Source organism: Engystomops pustulosus, chromosome 3, assembly GCF_040894005.1.
Source record: "Engystomops pustulosus chromosome 3, aEngPut4.maternal, whole genome shotgun sequence".
Classification (NCBI taxonomy): Eukaryota; Metazoa; Chordata; class Amphibia; order Anura; family Leptodactylidae; genus Engystomops; species Engystomops pustulosus.
In genome coordinates this window covers 174,287,733-174,307,859 of record NC_092413.1, presented here as the reverse complement: position 1 = coordinate 174,307,859, position 20,127 = coordinate 174,287,733, and the positions used below count along the sequence as shown (strand labels likewise).

The window sequence follows — 20,127 nt, the reverse complement described above, 5'->3', positions numbered from 1 at the left end:
TCTCCTGCACAGAATAGTAAGGTACAAGATCTCCCCTCTCTATCCCAGTCTGTGATTTTACAGAACTTTCTCTGTCTCTCTCCTCTCCTCATGCTACTCCCCTCCCCCACCTTGTCATCGGCACCATCAGCTCTGTGCAGATAAGCTTAATAGTGCTCACACACACTTCATGTAACTGGTTTACTTATGATTTATTTCACTTATTACATGCTTCCTGCTCCTCCATGTGATGGAAGCTGCCAGGCTGGTCACCATATACATCCTGTATGTGCACTGTGTAGTGTTCAATGGATTTATTTATGGGAAACTAAATGGATTTAATGCTAAATTACTTTGAGAGAGAACACAAGGCATCAATGGATCTGTGGGCAGGCTAACTGACCTCAGCTTGAGGGCATAGACTGACAGACATTAGTCCCTGCCCACTTCACCTCTGGTGAGAAAAATTTTTGTCAAAACTTTCATAACAGAAAATGCCATAACTTTGGAAAGAAAAGGACAGGCAGTACAAAGTAGGCATCATTTTGTTTGTTTTTAAAGTGGGAAAAATTTGGTAAAATCACTGTAACTTTACAGTTACGCCTTAAACAAATACAGATACTTGTGTTGGCAAAATTCTTCTTCTAAATTTCTTAGGAAATTTAAGTAGCATTACAAAATGCATCCATATCTATAACATATTATTATAATTTTTCTTTTTCAATGAAGTGGTGCTATATACTTAGAAGAAAAGTACAGTTGTAACTTCCCCTGCAGATGAAAGAAAAATGTTCCAGCAGAAGAGCACCATGTGTTTAGGTTATCTTCAGGGGGTCCATCTACAGTCACTCTCCAGCCTATGTTGTAGGTTGTGTTCTTACATTGAATTTTTAAATACATTGTAAAAACTATATTTTCTAAGTGTGCAAGAAGAAACACAAGCCACCACTCTCTGCGACCACAGGTAACTAAGGACGCATGCTCTATTGAGATCTCACCAGTGAACAGTACTTGGCTACCTTCAATCACTGGTAGCTCTTCCTGAAGACACATGAACACTTGAATGGCAGGGCGAGGATCCTGTTGGTATCCTCATGCACACAGCTGCAGAAATTGTGAATAGCTTAAGCCGCAATTGACTGCTGTTATGCATGGTCATGGTGTCTCGCCACACTAGTAATGGATTATAATCTAGGCGGTTTGGGCGGTATTTGAAAAGGTCACATGTTTCCCAAGGGTGGGGGGAAATGCTCCTTTCCAGCCCCTCCTAATTGGCAACTGCCTAGTCACACAGCAGATGCTAATGAAAGGTACAATATAACATATCGTATATTCCGGCGTATAAGACGACTTTTGAAGACAGAAAAATCTTCTGTCTTCTCTGGGGTCGTATTCACGGCGGCGGCCCTCTCCATAGCCAGTAAGTCTTTGCTGCATATTGCAGCAAAGGCTTACCGGTAACACCCACGATCGGTACTAGCACCGATCGCGGGTGTTTTCACAGCGTTGGCTTTGCGGGCAGCCTCAAAGAGATAGCGGCGCATGGGCACCGCCATCTTACCTGGGATCGCCGCTCCCCGTGACGTCATCGCTATTTGCGTTTTTTCGTTTTAACCCCTTCATTACAATGTGCGCACATGTAGTATGGCAGTATATGGTAGGATCGATCAGACAACCTAGGGTTAAAGTACCCTAGGGAGTCTGAAAAATAGTATAAATAAAAATAAAAAAGTTAAAAAAAAAATAATAATAAAAAAACCTAAAATTTCAAATCACCCCCCTTTCCCTAGAACTGACATAAATATAAATAAACAGTAATAATCATAAACACATTAGGTATCGACGCATCCGAAAATGCCTGATCTATCAAAATATGATAACGGTTTTTCAATGCGTTTAACCCCGTAACGGAAAATAGCGCCCAAAGTCGAAAGTGGCACTTTTTTGCCATTTTGAAAAATATAAAAAAAATCTATAAAAAGTGATCAAAAGGTCGTACAGTCCTAAAAATTATATCATTGAAAATATTATCAAATTTTGCAAAAAATGACACCACCCACAGCTCCGTAAACCAAAGTATTAAAAAGTTATTAGCGCCAGAAGTTGGCAAAATCAAAAAAATTATTTTTGTACAGGAGGTTTTCATTTTTGTAAATGTATGAAAACATTATAAAACCTTTATAAATTTGGTATCCACGTAATTGTACCAACCCAAAGAATATAGAGTAGACATGTCATTTGGGGCGCTCAGTGAAAGACGTAATATCCAAGCCCACAAGAAAATGGCGCAAATGCGTTTTTTCACCATTTTCATTGCATTTGGAATTTTTTTCCGGCTTCTGAGTACATGGCATGGAATATTTAATAAAATAAAAATTTAAGGTACAGTATGGTAATGTTGTTGTTGTATGCCTTATGCTTATGAGCGACAGTTTTCCTGCTATATACCTGCATGTCATAAGAATTTAAATTAAAAAAAGGACCATGTTAAATTCAAATCTGTTTTCTTTTAAATTTTTACCGGTGTTTTGTATGCGTTGGAAAAGGGGTAGTCTTATACGGCGAATATATCTGAAACTCTATATTTTAAACAGGAAAGTAGGGGGATCGTCTTATACACCAGGTCGTCTTATACGCCGGAATATACGGTATCTTTTTTTCTGTAAAACCAATTTTTAATACAAAAACACTTTGGCAGCGTATGTACTATGCTCTGTGGGGACTGGGGTCACAGAATGACACATCCCCACCCGATCAGATACTTGTGCACCTACGTTAACCATTTCATTCAGTTCTATCCGATTATCAACCAGAAGAATCTATTAATTTCTTTCAATGCCCTCTACATGCAGAAAAACCACACAATAACCTTGCACATTCACAAATACTTTAATAAATCTTTATCTAAGGTTTTCTTTAGAATTTTAGTTATCTGGATATGGGTTCATTTCTATAAAAAAAAAGTGACAAATTTTACACATCTCCTATTTACAATCTTCAATGTAAATATGCTTTTTTATTATAAAACATAGAATTAAGACTCTTAAAATATATGCAGAGATAAAATAATATTAGGTTTAGCATCAATAATGACAACCATGTCATAGAGGGAGTGCTCATCTTTCATTGGTGAACCCCTTGGCAGCAAAGGGTACTGAAACACTGTTTTGTCCATGGGATAGGCAGCAGATTATTTCGCTGGTGCTGCTTTTAGCACCGGCATTAATATCTTAGAATAAATTAAAAGTACAATCCATGCCCTGAAGAAGTAAGTCCTTGATCAGGCCAAGTCTGTGGTATCGGTACTGAAATGGTCCAATCAGGAGTCAGTTTTTGATGAGGTGCTTGGCAGTCCTGTATTTGTCCTACTCACTGACCGAAGGGAGCATTGTTTCTCAGCTGAGGAATGTTTTGCTGGGTCCTCCCGATAAGTGATCTTTTATAGAAAGAAGGAAAAAAACAAGAATTTTAGTCTGACATAAAGTGATGGGCAGCGACCTTCAAAAATGGAAACACATAACGCAGCATTTTCTTGTGGTTCACTTGACAATTTCACCCTTCACAGACTCCCTACTGGCAGCTGTGGCGCTGCGGTGCCCAATTGGGAGTTTCAGGTCACTGGCTGTCTTTATAACAGTTACAGCCAGCCACAAGGGGAAAGCCGGATTCACGGGCTGAAAAGTGCTGTTCTCCCACAGGTTAGAGAAGGTGCACTGGTTTATAAGATTTCAATCTGAATACAAATAAGAAAAATACGACATATACAATTCCTTATTTTGTAAAGCACACCATTGCTGTTGCTAGCAACAGTCCAATATAGTGTTACTTCCAGGATGAGTCAATGCATAGAATGCATAAGAAGAGGTGAAAGGTGAGTAAGGATGAGCATGCACAAGCCACGTATAGTAGACAGGTAAAGAACATACCGATATTCCCTAAAGTACTCAGTGAAATGTTAGACAAAGAGGAAGAGAAGCGGAACAGGCATGGGTCACATGACAGCTGAGAGAAGAGAGAGAATGCATTAACACAAGACTAGGATCAGACCAGAACGTCATGTATATTCAACATGCATTGTGTTACAATGTCTGGGAGAGAAATATGTGCATGTCAATAGTTTTAAACAGATGGAATGGTAAACTACACTTCATATTGAGTTCATGTGACTACTACACATGGCTTTTGCATTGCGTTTACAAACAAAGCAACATCTGGGGTGGGTCTTGGCCCAATCGCATCTTCGTTTCCTGTGAAATGCATGTGATCGGCCAACCTCCACCCCTGGGTGTTTGCTTTGCGTTTGTAAAAGCAATGCAAATGCCCCATGTGAACACAAAACCTAAAGAATCTCAATGAGATCTGCACATGTTCTGGATTTGCAGCGGTATATACATCCCCATATATGGCTATGGCGCCTCGGCAATGGTATGGTGTCAAAGGTGCCAACTGTTCCGTACACAGGGAAAAGACAGAGCATGTTCAATCTTTCTTTGTATGTTCAGTCGGGCAGCGCTGTTCCCTATGTAGAGAGGAGGGGTGAGTGCTGCTCTCCTCTCCAGCTCACTGACGTGTACTTGCAGCTTAAATCTGCACAAAATTTTACATGAATTTGCACTTTTTTTGTGCAAAAACCACTGCTTCAATTTTTTTATTGAAGAAATCAATAGTGCATTTAGAAAGACGCTTCTTGTGCTCCCCCACCTGCACAATAATGAAGTAAAAGTATGAGCAGTTAAGCCCAGATCACAAACGGACCAAGGTAACTATAAACTTTTTTTTTAAATAGTGGGCATTTAATAGGGACAGAAAACACTGTTCCATGAGAACATGTGGGTGGTTTAGCATCCCAAATAGCCCTGACAGGTCCTCTTCAATAAAGTATACTACAAAGTTTACTATTATCATCTGCTCTATTGATTTAGGAGATTTTGTTAAAAGTTTAGTAACACGTTAAATCAAATTATACATATTAAGCTGCAACAGAGAAACCTCAATCACCTTCAAGTTTCCCAATGCCATGCTTTATGGTCTACCTAGATTCCACTTGGGGTTAATGATAGATGAGAGCCATCTTCACAGCCAGTGATATCCGATATACTTGACAATGAGCAGGTCGTAGACAACATCCACAAAGAAATGTGAAATTTAAGGCCAGACAGTTTCAGGCGTTTGGCAGGAGTCTACAGTTACATTAGCTAAGAATATTCCCTTATGTTTCCTGGCACTAGTTATTACTGGGTTACTTTTATCAGCTCACCGGTTCATTCATGACTTCAGAGAGTTCTGTCAGAATTTCCCTGTAATGAGATTTCATCTCCTCTTGGTACTCCAATTGATCTTCCTTTATGAGGCGCTCATTTACTTCTAGAGCCAAGCCGCACGTATCAGCAAATTGTCTGAAAAAAAAATGTGTGTACAGTATAGGAACATAATTACACATGGCAAGAGCCAGAGCAATAGACGTTACAGCGCAGATTGGCGAATAAGAGGGCATCTATAACCATGACCCTATCAAAGAGAATTTGTTATAAAAACAGGCAAAAGCATGATTACCTCGGCTATAGCTCTTATTTTTAACTCATTAATATATGGCCTTTTTATATTAATGGGTGAATATCATCTTTAAGAAAGCCCAATGGGTACTTTCAATGAGGTCTCACACCCTCAGATGTGTAAACGAGGTCTTATGCCGTTTTAGATCAGGGGAACAGATGGATTACTATCTGCAAGAGGTACATGTTTACCCACAAAACTGTCAATTGACTAATTTTGGATTTTGGTCTTAGAGAATGTAAAGTAATCTTATATCTTTATATTACTATTTATTCATACAACTATTTATCCCAACAACCCCACTCCTCAACTGAGCATGGGCGTTTGGTTGCTCTTCTCCACTGAGAACAACAAGTGCCAGGTATTTTGGGAACTGTGTAGGTGGCTTCTTTATAATATACATTGGGGCACATTTACAGACCCGGTCAACTGAGTTCACAGAAAGTGCATTGTCCGACTCAATGCACTAAGATTGTGCGCCCGATATCATGAATGTGTTGTTTCCCCACTCAGGGGAGTTCACCATCTTTTTAGTGGTGCATGTAAGTGCTTCATCTTGTGACACAATTTGAAAGTTAAATCCTGTACTCAGTCCGTATATGTTGGATCGTCCGACAGCAAGCCCCCTAAATTGTGTCACATGGAAGTCAGCCACAAAGGGGGTCATGTGCGACACAGTTGCAAAGCACCCGCTAATTAAATACCTGTGCAAGTCATTTTCCCATTGAAGATAGGCACAGTCCGAAAAAAGTGTGGCGCAAAACGGCTATACACTATATACACACATACAGTATATATATATATATATATATATATATATATATATATATATATACTTAAACCTATAGTATTTACACATATTTCATTTACCTACAGCATGAAAACACTCACATACAGCATATTCATTCCATATAAAAACATACAGTATATACACATATACAGACATCAGCTTATAGACAGCATATACACACATATATATTGCATACTTATATACCAATACATACAGTATATACAGACCATGCACACACATACATCATATAAACACATATACAGCAATTTACCCACACATACAGCATAATATGTATATAACGATGTACATCCTCCATTCTTTAGTGTGGCAGGTCAGATGCCGGACCCCTGTCACTGTGTGCCCCATAGCAGCTGCTATGGCTGCTACTCCTCTAGTAACACCCCTGGTCATACCAAATGTGGCTACATTTATCTCAAATGTACAAGCATTAGCAATCGAATCATTCCCATCTTCTAAGCCGAGGATAGCAAGCACCAGGTTTAGTATGGAAGTTATTTGGAAGACTATAGGCATTCATTGAAATAAGAAGTGGACATGTAAATAGCAGTTCCCCTGACAATAGTGTCTGACTTACATACAGACAAACTATTATTCCTAAATGGGGTTTCCCATCCTGTCTGTCTGCACCTCAGGGACTGGGCTTAATGTAAAGTTGCTGCATTTAGACTTGTCTATTTTGGCACTCCCATAGATTGAAATGGAGAGCGGCAGCCATCTCTTTGCTCAGCCCTGCCACTTGAAAGGGTCAGTGTACCCCATTCTCATGATTCAGGTCCTAGTGGTAGATATGTCAACATGCACAAGACAGGAAAATTCCTTTAAGATTACTATTGCCATTAAATGTAGGTAAATTTATTTGTAACTGCATTATTTATGGATCATTCCCAGTTTTGTATAATATAAGAATAGGAAAGTGTATAATATGTTACCTGAATATTTCTTTCAGATGCTTTACTTGGCTTTCTGGGTAGTTGTTGGCATTTGTCTCTGTTAAAAACGCTCTAGCATATGCCATGGGTCCGGCATTTACCTGAAAGCAGCAAATTAGACGTCAGTGCAGAAATGTTAACATTCAGATGATAGACAAACACATAAAAGCCGCAAAGAACATGAAGCGCTGAATATTACATGCTATTCAGATAAGGGTGAAATGTCAGATTGTCTTTGAACGTAGTCAGTGCAGCTCCACAAATTGAGTTAAATTTCAGTTGTTTTACAAAGTTAAAAAAAGAGATGGTTTTCTACAGAGAGAAGGTAACACACAGCTTAATAAATCCGTACCAAAAATCTGTCATTAATTGTCCTTATATTTAATATTAAGAAAGGCGTCACACCTTTATGGCTCCGTAAAATAATAGAATGTGACTGTGCTATTATTATTATTGAGGAAATTGGGTATGTACACATACTTAGCACATAATATTAAAGAAAATCTACAATCAAACATCTTCATGATACACCAGGGACACTTTTTCATAGATCCAGGCACTGTAACTGCAGTAATGTTCTTAAAATTGTCATCCATAGCCAACTTCTTTCTTAAATCAACTTTTAAAATTATGCTAATGAGCTTGAGGGTTTACCCTAGCCCCTCTATGATCTGGCTATACAGGCTGTTAAGACTTCCTGCTCACTGCACAAGCGCTTTAGAAGCAGGGGCAGGCTGAGACATTGTAACAGTATGTACAGCTAGATCACAGAGGGGCTAGGGTAGCCCCTTAGGTCCATTAGCATAACTTTAAAAGTTGATTTTAGAAAGAAGGAGGCCAGGAAATTATCACAGTCATAGTGTCTAGATCTACAGTGCTTGATTTTGATGGTAGATTTTCTTTAAAAGGGTTCTCCACCTTTCAGATATTGACGATCATATGAGTATTTTTAGAGAATTAGTGCAGAATTTAGAGCAAATTAGTGAAAGTGTACCACAAATGAGCTAAATTTGATGCATAAAATACAATACCGGCTAAAATACAGGAATAAAATAAACATTTTATAATACATCTGGGCGAAAATATACGTATAAAACTAAGACCAAATCAAATAATTGCTTTATGGATTTTGCATTTGAAAATAAAAGCTGCCTTGTTATTGGTTTAAAGATATTCTTTTAGACAATATTTACGTGTCTGCTCCATTGTCTTAGTGCTACACTGATCAGCAACAACAATAAAACCAATGAAAGGTGAAGTGAATCATTAACTCTTTCCATTCTAATGTTAGGCAGAAGGGGAAGATATACTGGGGGTGGGGGATAGTAATAATCATTATTTATATAGCGCCATCATATCCTGCAGCACTTTACAGATTATAGGGGGCGTATACAAATTAAAGGGAACCTACCACCACGAATCTACCTATAAAGGTAGATCGGGTGGTAGGTGGATGTAAGGGACGTGAGGATAGCTCTTTTTAGAGCTAATCCTCACGTCCCCGCTAACTTTAGGTACACTTTATTCTCCTAATATGTAGATTTCGTTATGCGGCTACTGGGGCGTGGAGTAGCCGGCACGCGGCTACACAGCGCGGCTGCTCCACGCCCCAGTAGCCACATTACTTCTCCTACCAGGTTGCGTGCGGCGCGCAGCTCCTCGTAGCTGCGCGCCCTCGTCCGTCATGATGGCGTTCTGCGCATGCGCAGAACGCCGGCCGACGGCTGAGCAGGCCCAGCTCCGAGGCCGGAGCTACTGCGCATGCGCAGTAGCCGGCTTGTCGGACGAGGGCGCGCAGCTACGAGGGTAGGAGGAGTAATGTGGCTACTGGGGCGTGGAGTAGCCGCGCTGTGTAGCCTCGTGCCGGCTACTCCACGCCCCAGTAGCCGCATAACGAAATCTACATATTAGGGGAATAAAGTGTACCTAAAGTTAGCGGGGACGTGAGGATTAGCTCTAAAAAGAGCTATCCTCACGTCCCTTACATCCACCTACCACCCGATCTACCTTTATAGGTAGATTCGTGGTGGTAGGTTCTCTTTAAGTAAGAACCTGTATAATTATTCAGCCATTCTTTACAAGGGAACGGAATAAAAATAATTAAAATGCGTTTGTCAATGTGACTGCAGAGAAGCTTGTAGCTTCATATTTGTGTTTACTAGATAATAGATGGGAGGAGGACACAGGATGGATTAGTAAAAAGAGAGCTAATGTATTACTGCGGTTACATCAGTTTTCTGTCTTCAAAATGTCTTGCAATTGTTGCAGCTGCCGATTTGCATCAAATTTGTGACTTTTTACTAAAAAGTTGTAAACCCATGGGACACAGTTATCAAGCTGTCTAAGCCACTATGATACAACTAGCTCTCAAGACGCTCTAAAACTGGAGAAAGATCCAGCCTGATGATAACTTTGTCCCACTGCGTCAGTAAGTCTGAAAACTTTTTTTTTTTTTTCATTAATCGCATACATAAATAGCAAGAGATTAAAAAGAGTAAAAAAATCCTATCAATGCACATATCAATTGTTTCTTTTCTAAATAATTTAACAATTACTGTTACAAATATTTTTACATTACACTGGCAGCACTCTTAAAAACAGTATACAGGAGTCTGTCCTACTCTTTATCGTTGTACTTGCTCTGTACATGCACTTCTTACCTTGACACTAACACTTCCTTGTAGCTTCAGCTGCAGTCTTATCATGTCCACGTCATCCATCGTACAAAGCTGCTGCAGCTCCTGAACCTTCTTGGACATTTCATCTATTGCAACCTCAATGGGATTGAGCTCTGTGCTTGTCTGGCTGACAACTTGTATCCTCTTTTTAACATATGGAAATGAATGACTGGCTGTAAAAAGAAGAGAATGTACCTTAAACTGGTCTGTGAGGATGATTTTTGTTTATTTTCTTACTATTATATATATCCATTATTTATTATGAAGTCTAGAATAATATTATGTAATCAGTAATGTAATTCAATGCTAGGCTGAGTGCTGGCCCCTTTCATAGTGAGGGAACAATATATATTGGGCACAATTTATTAAGACCAGCGCAGGATGCAATTTCAATGTGGTTTCAACTAGAAATTGTTAATTTTTTTACGTATTACTAGCCAGAAAACTGGAATGATAAATTGATTGTCTCTTTAGCTGTGTTAAAACACATTGGAGAAGATGTATCAACCAAAATGCCATGTGCCACATTTATTAAAGGTTTTAGACAATTTTAGGCAGTTTTCTGGCTGGGCTGAAAAAAGGGCGGTCAACAGGAAATAGTCTGTGTGCCAGAATATTCAGTCTGTGTGCCACAAAATTCTACATTGGTACATGCACTGCAGCAAAGAACTCTAGTTCTACTCAGTTCCAAGCAGCTACTTGGTGGGGAAACCAATAAACTACTAATAACTGACTGTAGGAGTTCCCTCAACATCAACTACAAACAACTGACTGTAGTAGTTCCCCCACCATCAACTACTAATAACTGACTGTAGTAGCTCCCCCACCATCAACTACTAATAACTGACTGTAGTAGTTCCCCCACCATCAACTACTAATAACTGACTGTAGTAGTTCCCCCACCATCAACTACTAATAACTGACTGTAGTAGTTCCCCCACCATCAACTACTAATAACTGGCTGTAATAATTCCCCCACCATCAACTACTAATGACTGACTGTAGTAGTTTCCCCACCAATCTGCACTCGTCTAAAGACAGACACAATAGTACATCTCCCCCATTGTCTGCCAAAACAACTGATGGTCCCCACTGATGTATAATGGGGTCCATAGGATTTCACTAGTGTCTGTCACTATACAGCAATGTACGGTATTATGTAGGTGTACGCCAAAAAAAGTCCTGATAATCTCCCTCAATGTGTGCACACACATACACAGATGACTTACTAGTCAGTACAGTGCGCCTCTTGCATTGTTCCTCCACTCCACCATGTTTCTTCCCGGACAAGGTGAAAGGCGTCTCAAATACAAATCTATTTATATTGTGATGTTTCTCAAAATCAGTTTTCCTGTCTTCAAGCTCTTTCTCATCGAAGTAAGGCGTGACATAAGTTACTTGAAAGTAGGCAAATTTAGGATCCAGATCTTTAGGATTTACCTAAATAAACATTATAGAGATTAAAATGGGGAGATAAGGTTGTATTTTATTTATATATTGGTCTTGTAAATGTCACATTCATAATGTAACAAATAGGGGTTTTGACTGGCATGTAAATTTTCCATGCCACTTCACAAAAATGGGCATTGAAATCTAGCATGATAAATCAGGAACACCTACCAATAGATCCAGGCATCATGAATGTGGTAATTTTCTTATATTTGTTACCCATGGCTTCCTTTCTTCTAAAATCAGCTTTTAAAATGATGTCAATGAGCCTGAAGAGCTCCCGGGGGTAATAGAAGAGCCCCTATGTGCTGTAGCCTCACCGGCTGTTGTACTGTATACTCTTTCTCCTCTTCTCCCTTCCCCCTCCCTTGCTGTAATCTCACTTCAGAAGAGGAAGCTTCAGCAGACAGTGGGAGGGGCAGTGCACAGTGTAACAGCATGTGATGTCAGAGCCCTTCTGGTTCATTAGCATAATTCTAAAAGATGATTTTTGAACAAAGGAGGCCATGGATAACAAATATACGAAGATTACCACAGCCATTGTGCCTGGAGTAATTGTCCCTCATTTATCATGTATGATTTCGATGGTAGATTCCCTTTAGAGGAAATCAACCACTGAAAATAACAACTACTACAGCTCCAAATACCCACCTGACACTGTCCTCTGCTAGTCTTGACACGCCGGGAGCACCTACAAAGCAAACTCATAATTAGCAGCCTTTAGTGCAGGACAAGACGTCCGGTGCTCTGGGATGCTAATTCTCCACACAACCGCACGTCCCCCTGGGAGGTGGGAGAGCAAGGTGACAAGGTGAGCGAGTTGATGTCAACCATGATGTCAACTCCCTCTCTAAGCATGGGAGAGGGAGGTAGCGTGGATAATTAACAGCCCAGAGCACTGGACATCTTGTCCCCTGCTAATTATAAGTTTATTTTCAAGATTAGCAATGAACAGCGCCAGGATCAAGATGAAGAGGAGCAGAGGTAAATATTTGTAGCCTTTTTTTGTTATTTTCAATGGTTGATTTCCTTTAAGAAAAATCCTCAATAAATTCACCACTTGGTAGTCTTTGTAAAGTGATTTTTGTATAGTGAGTGTTGTACAATATGGAGGTAATATTGAATCACTATATATTTGATCCAAGTATAATCTGATAACCATACACATGATGTGAAGAACAAGAATTATGGAGTGTATGCTATGCAGGTTACTGATCGTAGCCTATGGGGACATTAATGGAAAAGACATTTAAAATTGTAAAAAGCAGAAAAATGAAGCTGAGCTGTGATTGGTTGCTGCATGCCCTTCAATAAATTTCCAATTTGAGTTTATATAGTATGGAAAACAGTTTAAATCTATTATAAGTACATGGAAAGGAGGTCCGTGTTAGTGATCAGCGGTGCCCCATCCTAATTGAAATGCTCCATGCTGAAAGCAGCCATAACCAGGTCCTGACTAATATTTGTCTCTATAGTCCCCTGTAATACGCACCTTGTTGGAATCTTGAATGATCTTCACGTTCTCGGCTCCAAACTTATCACTGTAAAGTTTTAGCAGCCGCTGTGATATTTCTGATAGCCCAGTTAATTTGGGCTCCTTGTAGATATACTCTTTTCCTTCCTCTTCTTCAAAGAAACCCTGAAAAGAGATGATCAGAATATTTCAATTTTACAGGGAAATACTTTGGGATTCATTCCCCAAAGCTGCTCTTCCGCATTTAGTCACTTCAATGAGTTTATCACACACCCTACAGCTAGTACACATGTGCAAGCAGAACCTTTGATGCATTAGAAACAGAATTATTAATGGATGACGAGGATTCATGTGCAGGCTGAGTAGCGGCACCACTGGATGCTTGTAATAATGCAGATTTGGTTTAGTTGCGCTTTAGTTTTAAGTAACGGTACAAAAAAAAATCTCTGCAAATTTCCATTCGGTTATAGTGAAGTGAGTCCATAGTGTTCTGTGTTATCCCGAGGTGTAGATGTAATATTGCTCTGTTACTGAAGGAGCCTCAGCAACAAGCATGAATCCTTTATTCATGCATTATCGGTACTTAAAGGGGTTGTACCAGTTTAAATAGTTATCTACTATCCACAAAATACAGCATAATAATCTGATTGGTGGGGTCCGACTGCTGGGATCCCCACTGGTAACAACCATGATCGTTGCCAGCACAATTGCCATTGTTAACTGTTTAATGGCATCACGCACTGCCATTTTGGGGAGGTCTACTCAAGACTAGTTTAGAATTTTAACAACTCAAATATAGTTATAGCATATAAATACCCCAAGCAGTGGCCTTTTTGAAAACGAATACAAGGACTGCAGACCCAATAACCCTAGATCCAAGTTCAGCAAGGTCCATTGATGGAAGTGCAACACCCACCACCCCTGCTACCCTACAGATGGAGCAGGAAGCAGACGGCAGAACTGTTAAGTATCCGGCTGATATACTATGGGCGGATCTGACTACTTCCACTTAATGTAGCAGAATGGCAGCAAAGCCACAAGCATGAGATTGGTTCCCCCACCATCAACTCATATATTTCCCGTCTTTTGACATCACCCCTTGGTTTTGAGGCTATTTAATGAGCAATCATATCTTTTACATAAGAGCGTCAAGTCTTGCTTCAAAACAAGAAAGGAGAGAACAGATCTCAGCTTATACTGTATTTAAAAAGCCACAAGGACATGTTATAAGGCAGAAAAGAGCCTGATCCATTATAATTGATCATGTATTTTACATGCTGTAGAGAAGTAATTATAGAGGATTTGTTAGCTACTAATATGGCAGCTATGAAAGAAAATACTGGCTATACAATTGTGCCATCTAGAGGCAGCTATCACATATGGTAACCTACCACTACATAAGATCATGTGGTAAGATGAGAAAAAAAAACCCTTTTCAAATAAATGTATATGAGTGTTTGTATATAGATATATGCATACATATAAATTGTAATGTTAAACTGTGGACATATATTGGAAATTTTCCAGTAATGCTCAACACTATATAACTCAAATTTGGATTGTGTCATTTAGACAAGACCGCCCGTGTCCATATGTACCATTTAAGCATACAGGCTTACAAAGGAGGTCACTGATCCGAAAACTGTCCCCTCCTCTCTCAAATCTGTTTCCAGTCATACAAGTCTATCAGAGGAACACTTCAATTTAAGGAGGAATGCTAAAGATTTTCTATTGCATGGGGAATAAAATAATGGGCATGTAATATGCAACATTTGTAGGCGCCCTCATCCCACTTTGTGAATGACACAGTACTGCATCTTTTCTGCTCCTCTAGAACTACTTCTAGATCTCGTAAAAATTCTTAAGAAATGTTCTAAAGAAAAATTCTGTACATAGATGTATCATTACAGTCTATCTTAAATGCTGGGATGTGAACAGACACAAATGATCACAGCACTTGCACGTTTCACCAAAAGAAAGCGACAAATGAAGATCTTAGGTTAAATTAATATATTAGATGTAAGGGGTCATGGGTAAACAGCTGGCGCTGTCTGTGTGAGTGGTAAAGAATAGACAAGCAGAAATCTGGCACTTACCACAGCCTTCAATAGGATTGGACAGAAAAAAAGAGCAAATGTGTGCATTAAGATTGAGTTGGAATAGGAAGAGGGATTGTAAAAGTCATAGCACTGCCTAGGATTTCTCCTTCAGGTGTCAAGAAGATCTCACAGGCCACAAATCATCAACCAGTGACTGAAAACTGGGGCTGAGACGTCCTCAGAGCCTGATACTAGGAAACAGTCACAGATGAAACACTTCTGCTCTACTTCTAAATGGATTAACTTTGACACATTTTATTTGCTGTCAACATGCCAGGTATTTCTTTTCTACAAATGAGCTGGAGCAGAAAACTGATTTATTATCCACCTTCATGATTTGTCTTGGAAGACTGCCGTCACCTTCCAGGAGCGGCACATGTAGGCTCTGTGTTTCTTGGCTTTTATCCTATGTTTCATATTCATCACCTTCTTAAAGGCACAAGAATTAACACCAAACTTTACTACTATTTGTAATATTATTAATTATATATTATATTATAATATTATTGGATACTGTAATTTTACCATTTACGGTAGTTAAATCCATAGGCTTGTTTCAGATGGGCATAATATGGACACCAGCATTACACTTGTCTGTATTCTGCAGTGTGCTAAAGAACTCCATAACAATAATAGAACAATTATGTATATGAGGAAACTGAGTTAGGCTACATTCACACGACTGTTAGGGGAAATATATATAGGCCGCAAGCCGGCAATAGGTGCACGGAGCAGTACGGAGTGGTACGGTGCAGCACACGTGCGGCACCATACAGCTCCCTACCCGGGAAAAAGATAGGACGTGTCCTGTCTTTCCTTGTATTACGGCGCAGTGCGCCATGCATCTCTATGGAGAGGGGCGGGGGCGAGCAGCGCTCACCCCCTCCTCCTCTCCCATGTGCCCGTCGTGCTACAGCATGGTTGGCACATGTTAGTGTAAATGTAGCCTTAGGCTACATTCCCACGACCGTATGGGTGACGTATATGCGGCCGATATACGTCCCCCATAGACGGCAATGGGCGCACGGCGCCCAACGGGAGCGGTACGGTGCAGTACACGTGTGGCACCGTACCGCTCCGTACCCCGGAAATAGATAGGACATGTCCCATCTCTGTCTGTAGTACGGCGCCGTGCGCCATATCTTCCTATGGAGAGGGGTGGGGGTGAGCTGCTCTCACCTCCTCCTCCTCTCCCCGTGCGCTGCCGTTGCCCGCCGTACCGTACTGTGAATGCAGCCTTACTGTTAACTTAATATTCTTGCCATACTCTAATGTTCCTCTATGTTGGACTGTTTATAGGAAACTGGCAAACTTGAGATAGAACCAACAGAAAAGAGCCAGAATTCCACAACTAGTAGATAAAAAAATCATAATTTTATTTAATCACATAAAAAAAATGGGAATAGACATTTACAAAAAATGGCAGACTGTGCTGGAGGGACACAACAAACATCCAAGGGACATAGGTACTACCAGGGCAATGTGAGAACACAGTGGGGCTCATCTATTAAGGGTCCACGGACCGCAATTTTGTCGGGTATTCCGTCGATTTCCACCGCATTTAAAAGGGGTTTGTGTTTCACACATGTTTAGATTTTGGAGCTACGGCACCGACTTTCATGCAACACAAATCTGGGGGCGGGCCATCGGATGATCCGACTGATTCGGACTGAGCGCGGGATTTAACTTTTAAATTGTGTCGCAAGACATGAACTTACATGCACCAGGAAGAAGAAGAGGAACTCCACGAGACCTGAGCGGGGAGCGACACATGCAGGATATTGGGCGCAAGGTCTACGTGGATCGCGGCACAGTGCATCATCGTCAGACAGTCCGGATTGGGGATCTAGACTTGGATGGGTAAGTAAATATCCCCCTAAGTGTTCTCACATTGTAAGGAAAATTGCAGACATGATATATGCAGAAACAAAACGCACATCAGGGTGTCAGTCATCTGGGAGGAAGTGAGATACTAACATTCCAGGTAACAACAAACAACCGACTTGGAGAACATTAGGCATGTAGCATTACTGTATCTTACATGTATGTGATGAGTCAAATTGCAGGCATCTGTCCCATGTCTATCACTATATATTACTCCTATATATTACTCCATACTATGTCTATAACTGGGCAGTAGAAAGTAATTAGTTTTGAATAGTTTCTGCATACATCATGTCTGTAACTTTTCACATTCTGGCTATAATTCGATGTTAGAATATTGATAGTGTTCTCACATTGTCCTGGTAGTAACTATGTTTGTTGTGTCCCTCCAGCACAGTCTGTAATTTATGTAAATGTCTGTTGCTATTTTTTATGTGATTTTATAAAATTATGAATTTTTTTTAAGTACTAGTATGCTAAAAACCCCTGACCTCTTAAAGGGAAGTGGTAATAGGTGCCAAAAGAATTACTAGTGTATGGAATGCTGCATTTCCTCTTACGGCCACTAGATGGAGGCACATTGTCAAACAATTTTATAAGCAGTGTCTGTATTATTGAAGGGGTTTTCCAGTAAGATGTAATTTGATTTAAAGCGGCTCTAGAGGGGTCCACTATATTAAAAAATATTGCTCACCATTCCCCACTCTGCTGAGCTGCTGCACGGATACCGAGCATCTCCTGATATTCTGCAAGATATTCTCGTATGAGAAGTCATCCTGCCTCCTCTATAGGTGCCAGAGCATTGGGGATAGGCAAGATTGGTACCAGAACAGGAGCTATAAGCTTTGATTTTAGTGCCCCCTTGTAAAGCCCCTTTTTCTTACTGGAAAACGTGTGTAAGAGTTTATACAAACAGAGGCCATGAAACTTTTTTCTCCCCTAGAAGCAAAGTTTCTAAAGGAGAATCCTATACTTAGGAGTCCAGTGGTGTATACTGTACAGGGGAGATTGAGCTGCAAAAAATAATTCAATTTCCACCGTTTAACTGCCTTTATCTTTGGTCTTGTATCTCGCAGAACCACAAGCCTGAAAAGATTATTTTCTTTAATATGATCAGCATTTTCTAGGTGCTAAAGAACCAAACTTACTGTAGGTTTACTAAACTAAGTAGGATATGCTTAAAGGGAACCTTCATTTAGCTTAATAAACCACTAGCAGAAAATTGTCAAGCAGCGTAACACATTCTAGTTTTTGTTTCTTTCATGGCCCTGTGTGGGGGCATCATCCAGAAAATCTACTTTGATGTTAGATGTACATTGGTTGTGTAAAGTCAAGGAGGAGGAGTGTATAACACTAGGTAGAGAGTTTAAGTCAAGGTAGGGAACTATGAATGTCTCCTCCTCTGTGATTAAAAATCATGCATCGGACAACAGGAGATTGGTTTTGGGATGTCTCTTGATGCAGGACCATCAATTACAGTGAAGGCGGCTTTCTGATAAAGAGAGAGCTTGACGTCAGTGTTAAAATCTCCCCCTACTTGGCATTATGCAACCAATTTACATCTCACTTCAAAGTAGATTTTCTGGATGATGCCACCACACTGGGCCATGAAAGAAACATGATATCGAAGGTGTTCAGCTGATTGACAACATACTGGTGGTGGTTTATTAAGTCAATTTTTGCTAACAGGTTCCCTTTAAAGGAAACATACCATCAAAATCAAGTCTGATACACCAGAGACATTTAGATTCAGGTATCATAGATTCAGGCACTGTGACTGGGGTAATCTTCTTATATGTGTTATCCATGGCCTCCTGCCTCATGAGTATGATTTTAAAAGTTGATTTAAGAAGAAAGAAGGGATTTGGGTGGTGTTGCCAGAGCCCCTCCTTGGTGTAGCTTCACAGGCTACCCCCTGATCTTGCACTTCCTCCTCCCTCTGCCTTTGGTAATCTCACTGCAGCACAGGACATTTGAGCACACACTGGGATGGGAGAAGTGTGACTTTCACAGTGTAACAGCACAGGCCTGTGCCATGTATGATGTGTCCTTTATTCCATCTAATGTCTTACATGTAGTTGATATCAGAATTGCCTTTGAGACTGTTTTGATCAGAATGGATGTCATGATATCGTTACTAGATTTTTTTGCCTTTTCCTACACTGCAATGAATAATAATTGTATTTTTGAACAATGTGAGTGATCTTTTATGTATAATGAGATCTATAAATAATTTATGAGCTGTAAAAAATGCATAGGCTTCCAGTCTTCAGTCTATCCTATAGATATCACACTCGTGTGCTGTACTCCTTCTCAGTGTATATAGACTTGAAAACATGTGAAGGCTACAATTATTACTACAGTAAGATGTTTATCAGTGAATTGTAAGAATTATATTATTTACGAGACACACTAGATGACTGGTCACACATCCAGATCCTTGGGATTATATCAGATTAAGGGATTATATCAGAGCCTGCTTACCTGGCCATAGAAGGCGACGCGATAATAACGCCCAAAAAGTCTTTTCTCTGCATTCACAACCTCTGCGATTTTTAGGTAAGATCTGTGGATACGGTAATACAGCTCTGACAGCCGCTGAAATGAGGTCAACATAGAAGATTATTAGTAAATAGTGTCATGATCCTGGGGTATATTCATACCATGAGACATCTTTTGGCGAGAAAAAAAATTAGCAAAGTTTTTTCCCTTAAAATGGCACCATGACAGGGAATTATCTGGACATTGTTTGACATTTATGCTGCGGGCTCTAAAAAGAATTCTCCGTTGTCACTTTGTGATGACAATTATACTGTAAGGCCGGGTTCAAAGCTCCTGACGCATACACTTAGGGCAGTGGTGGCGAACCTTTGGCACGGGTGCCAGAGGTGGCACTCAGAGCCCTTTCTGTGGGCACTCAGGCCATCGCTCTAGGATAGAGTTCACCAAACATTACTAAATCCACCAAATCTTCCTGCAGTCCCAGGCAATTTAAGAGATGCTTCTCTCAGCACTGTTTAAAGTGACAATTCATTGACTGTTTGGAACTGCGGGAAAAGTAAGAAGGTGTTGACAGAAGTGCATTATCTTTGTTCACCATGCTGAACCCACCAGAGAGGCTACAATGATAGTCTGAATTTTTCCTCTTTCTTTCAACTGTATTGGTGGCCTCAGGGGGCCGATACGATAGAATGATATGGAAGAACAGGTAGTAATAAATTACAGCTTAAAATGCCATGTTGGCACTTCACAGCAATTAAGTGGATTTTGA

General features: G+C 40.1%; 1 protein-coding gene across 10 annotated transcripts in view; it reads right to left on the bottom strand.

Annotated features, from left to right (window-relative positions):
* Positions 1-2,864: 2,864 nt before the first annotated feature.
* Positions 2,865-20,127, bottom strand: part of DOCK10 (dedicator of cytokinesis 10) — a 180,824-nt gene continuing 163,561 nt past the window's right edge. For all 10 annotated transcript variants that reach the window (XM_072143057.1, XM_072143060.1, XM_072143053.1 and 7 more), the window contains 7 exons: positions 19,341-19,454; positions 12,892-13,038; positions 11,180-11,390; positions 9,933-10,123; positions 7,273-7,373; positions 5,237-5,375; positions 2,865-3,415 (listed from right to left, as the gene is read on the bottom strand). In XM_072143057.1, the coding sequence (XP_071999158.1) occupies positions 3,299-3,415; positions 5,237-5,375; positions 7,273-7,373; positions 9,933-10,123; positions 11,180-11,390; positions 12,892-13,038; positions 19,341-19,454 (1,020 nt within the window). In that variant the 3' untranslated portion in view covers positions 2,865-3,298. The remainder of the gene's footprint in view (positions 3,416-5,236; positions 5,376-7,272; positions 7,374-9,932; positions 10,124-11,179; positions 11,391-12,891; positions 13,039-19,340; positions 19,455-20,127) is intronic.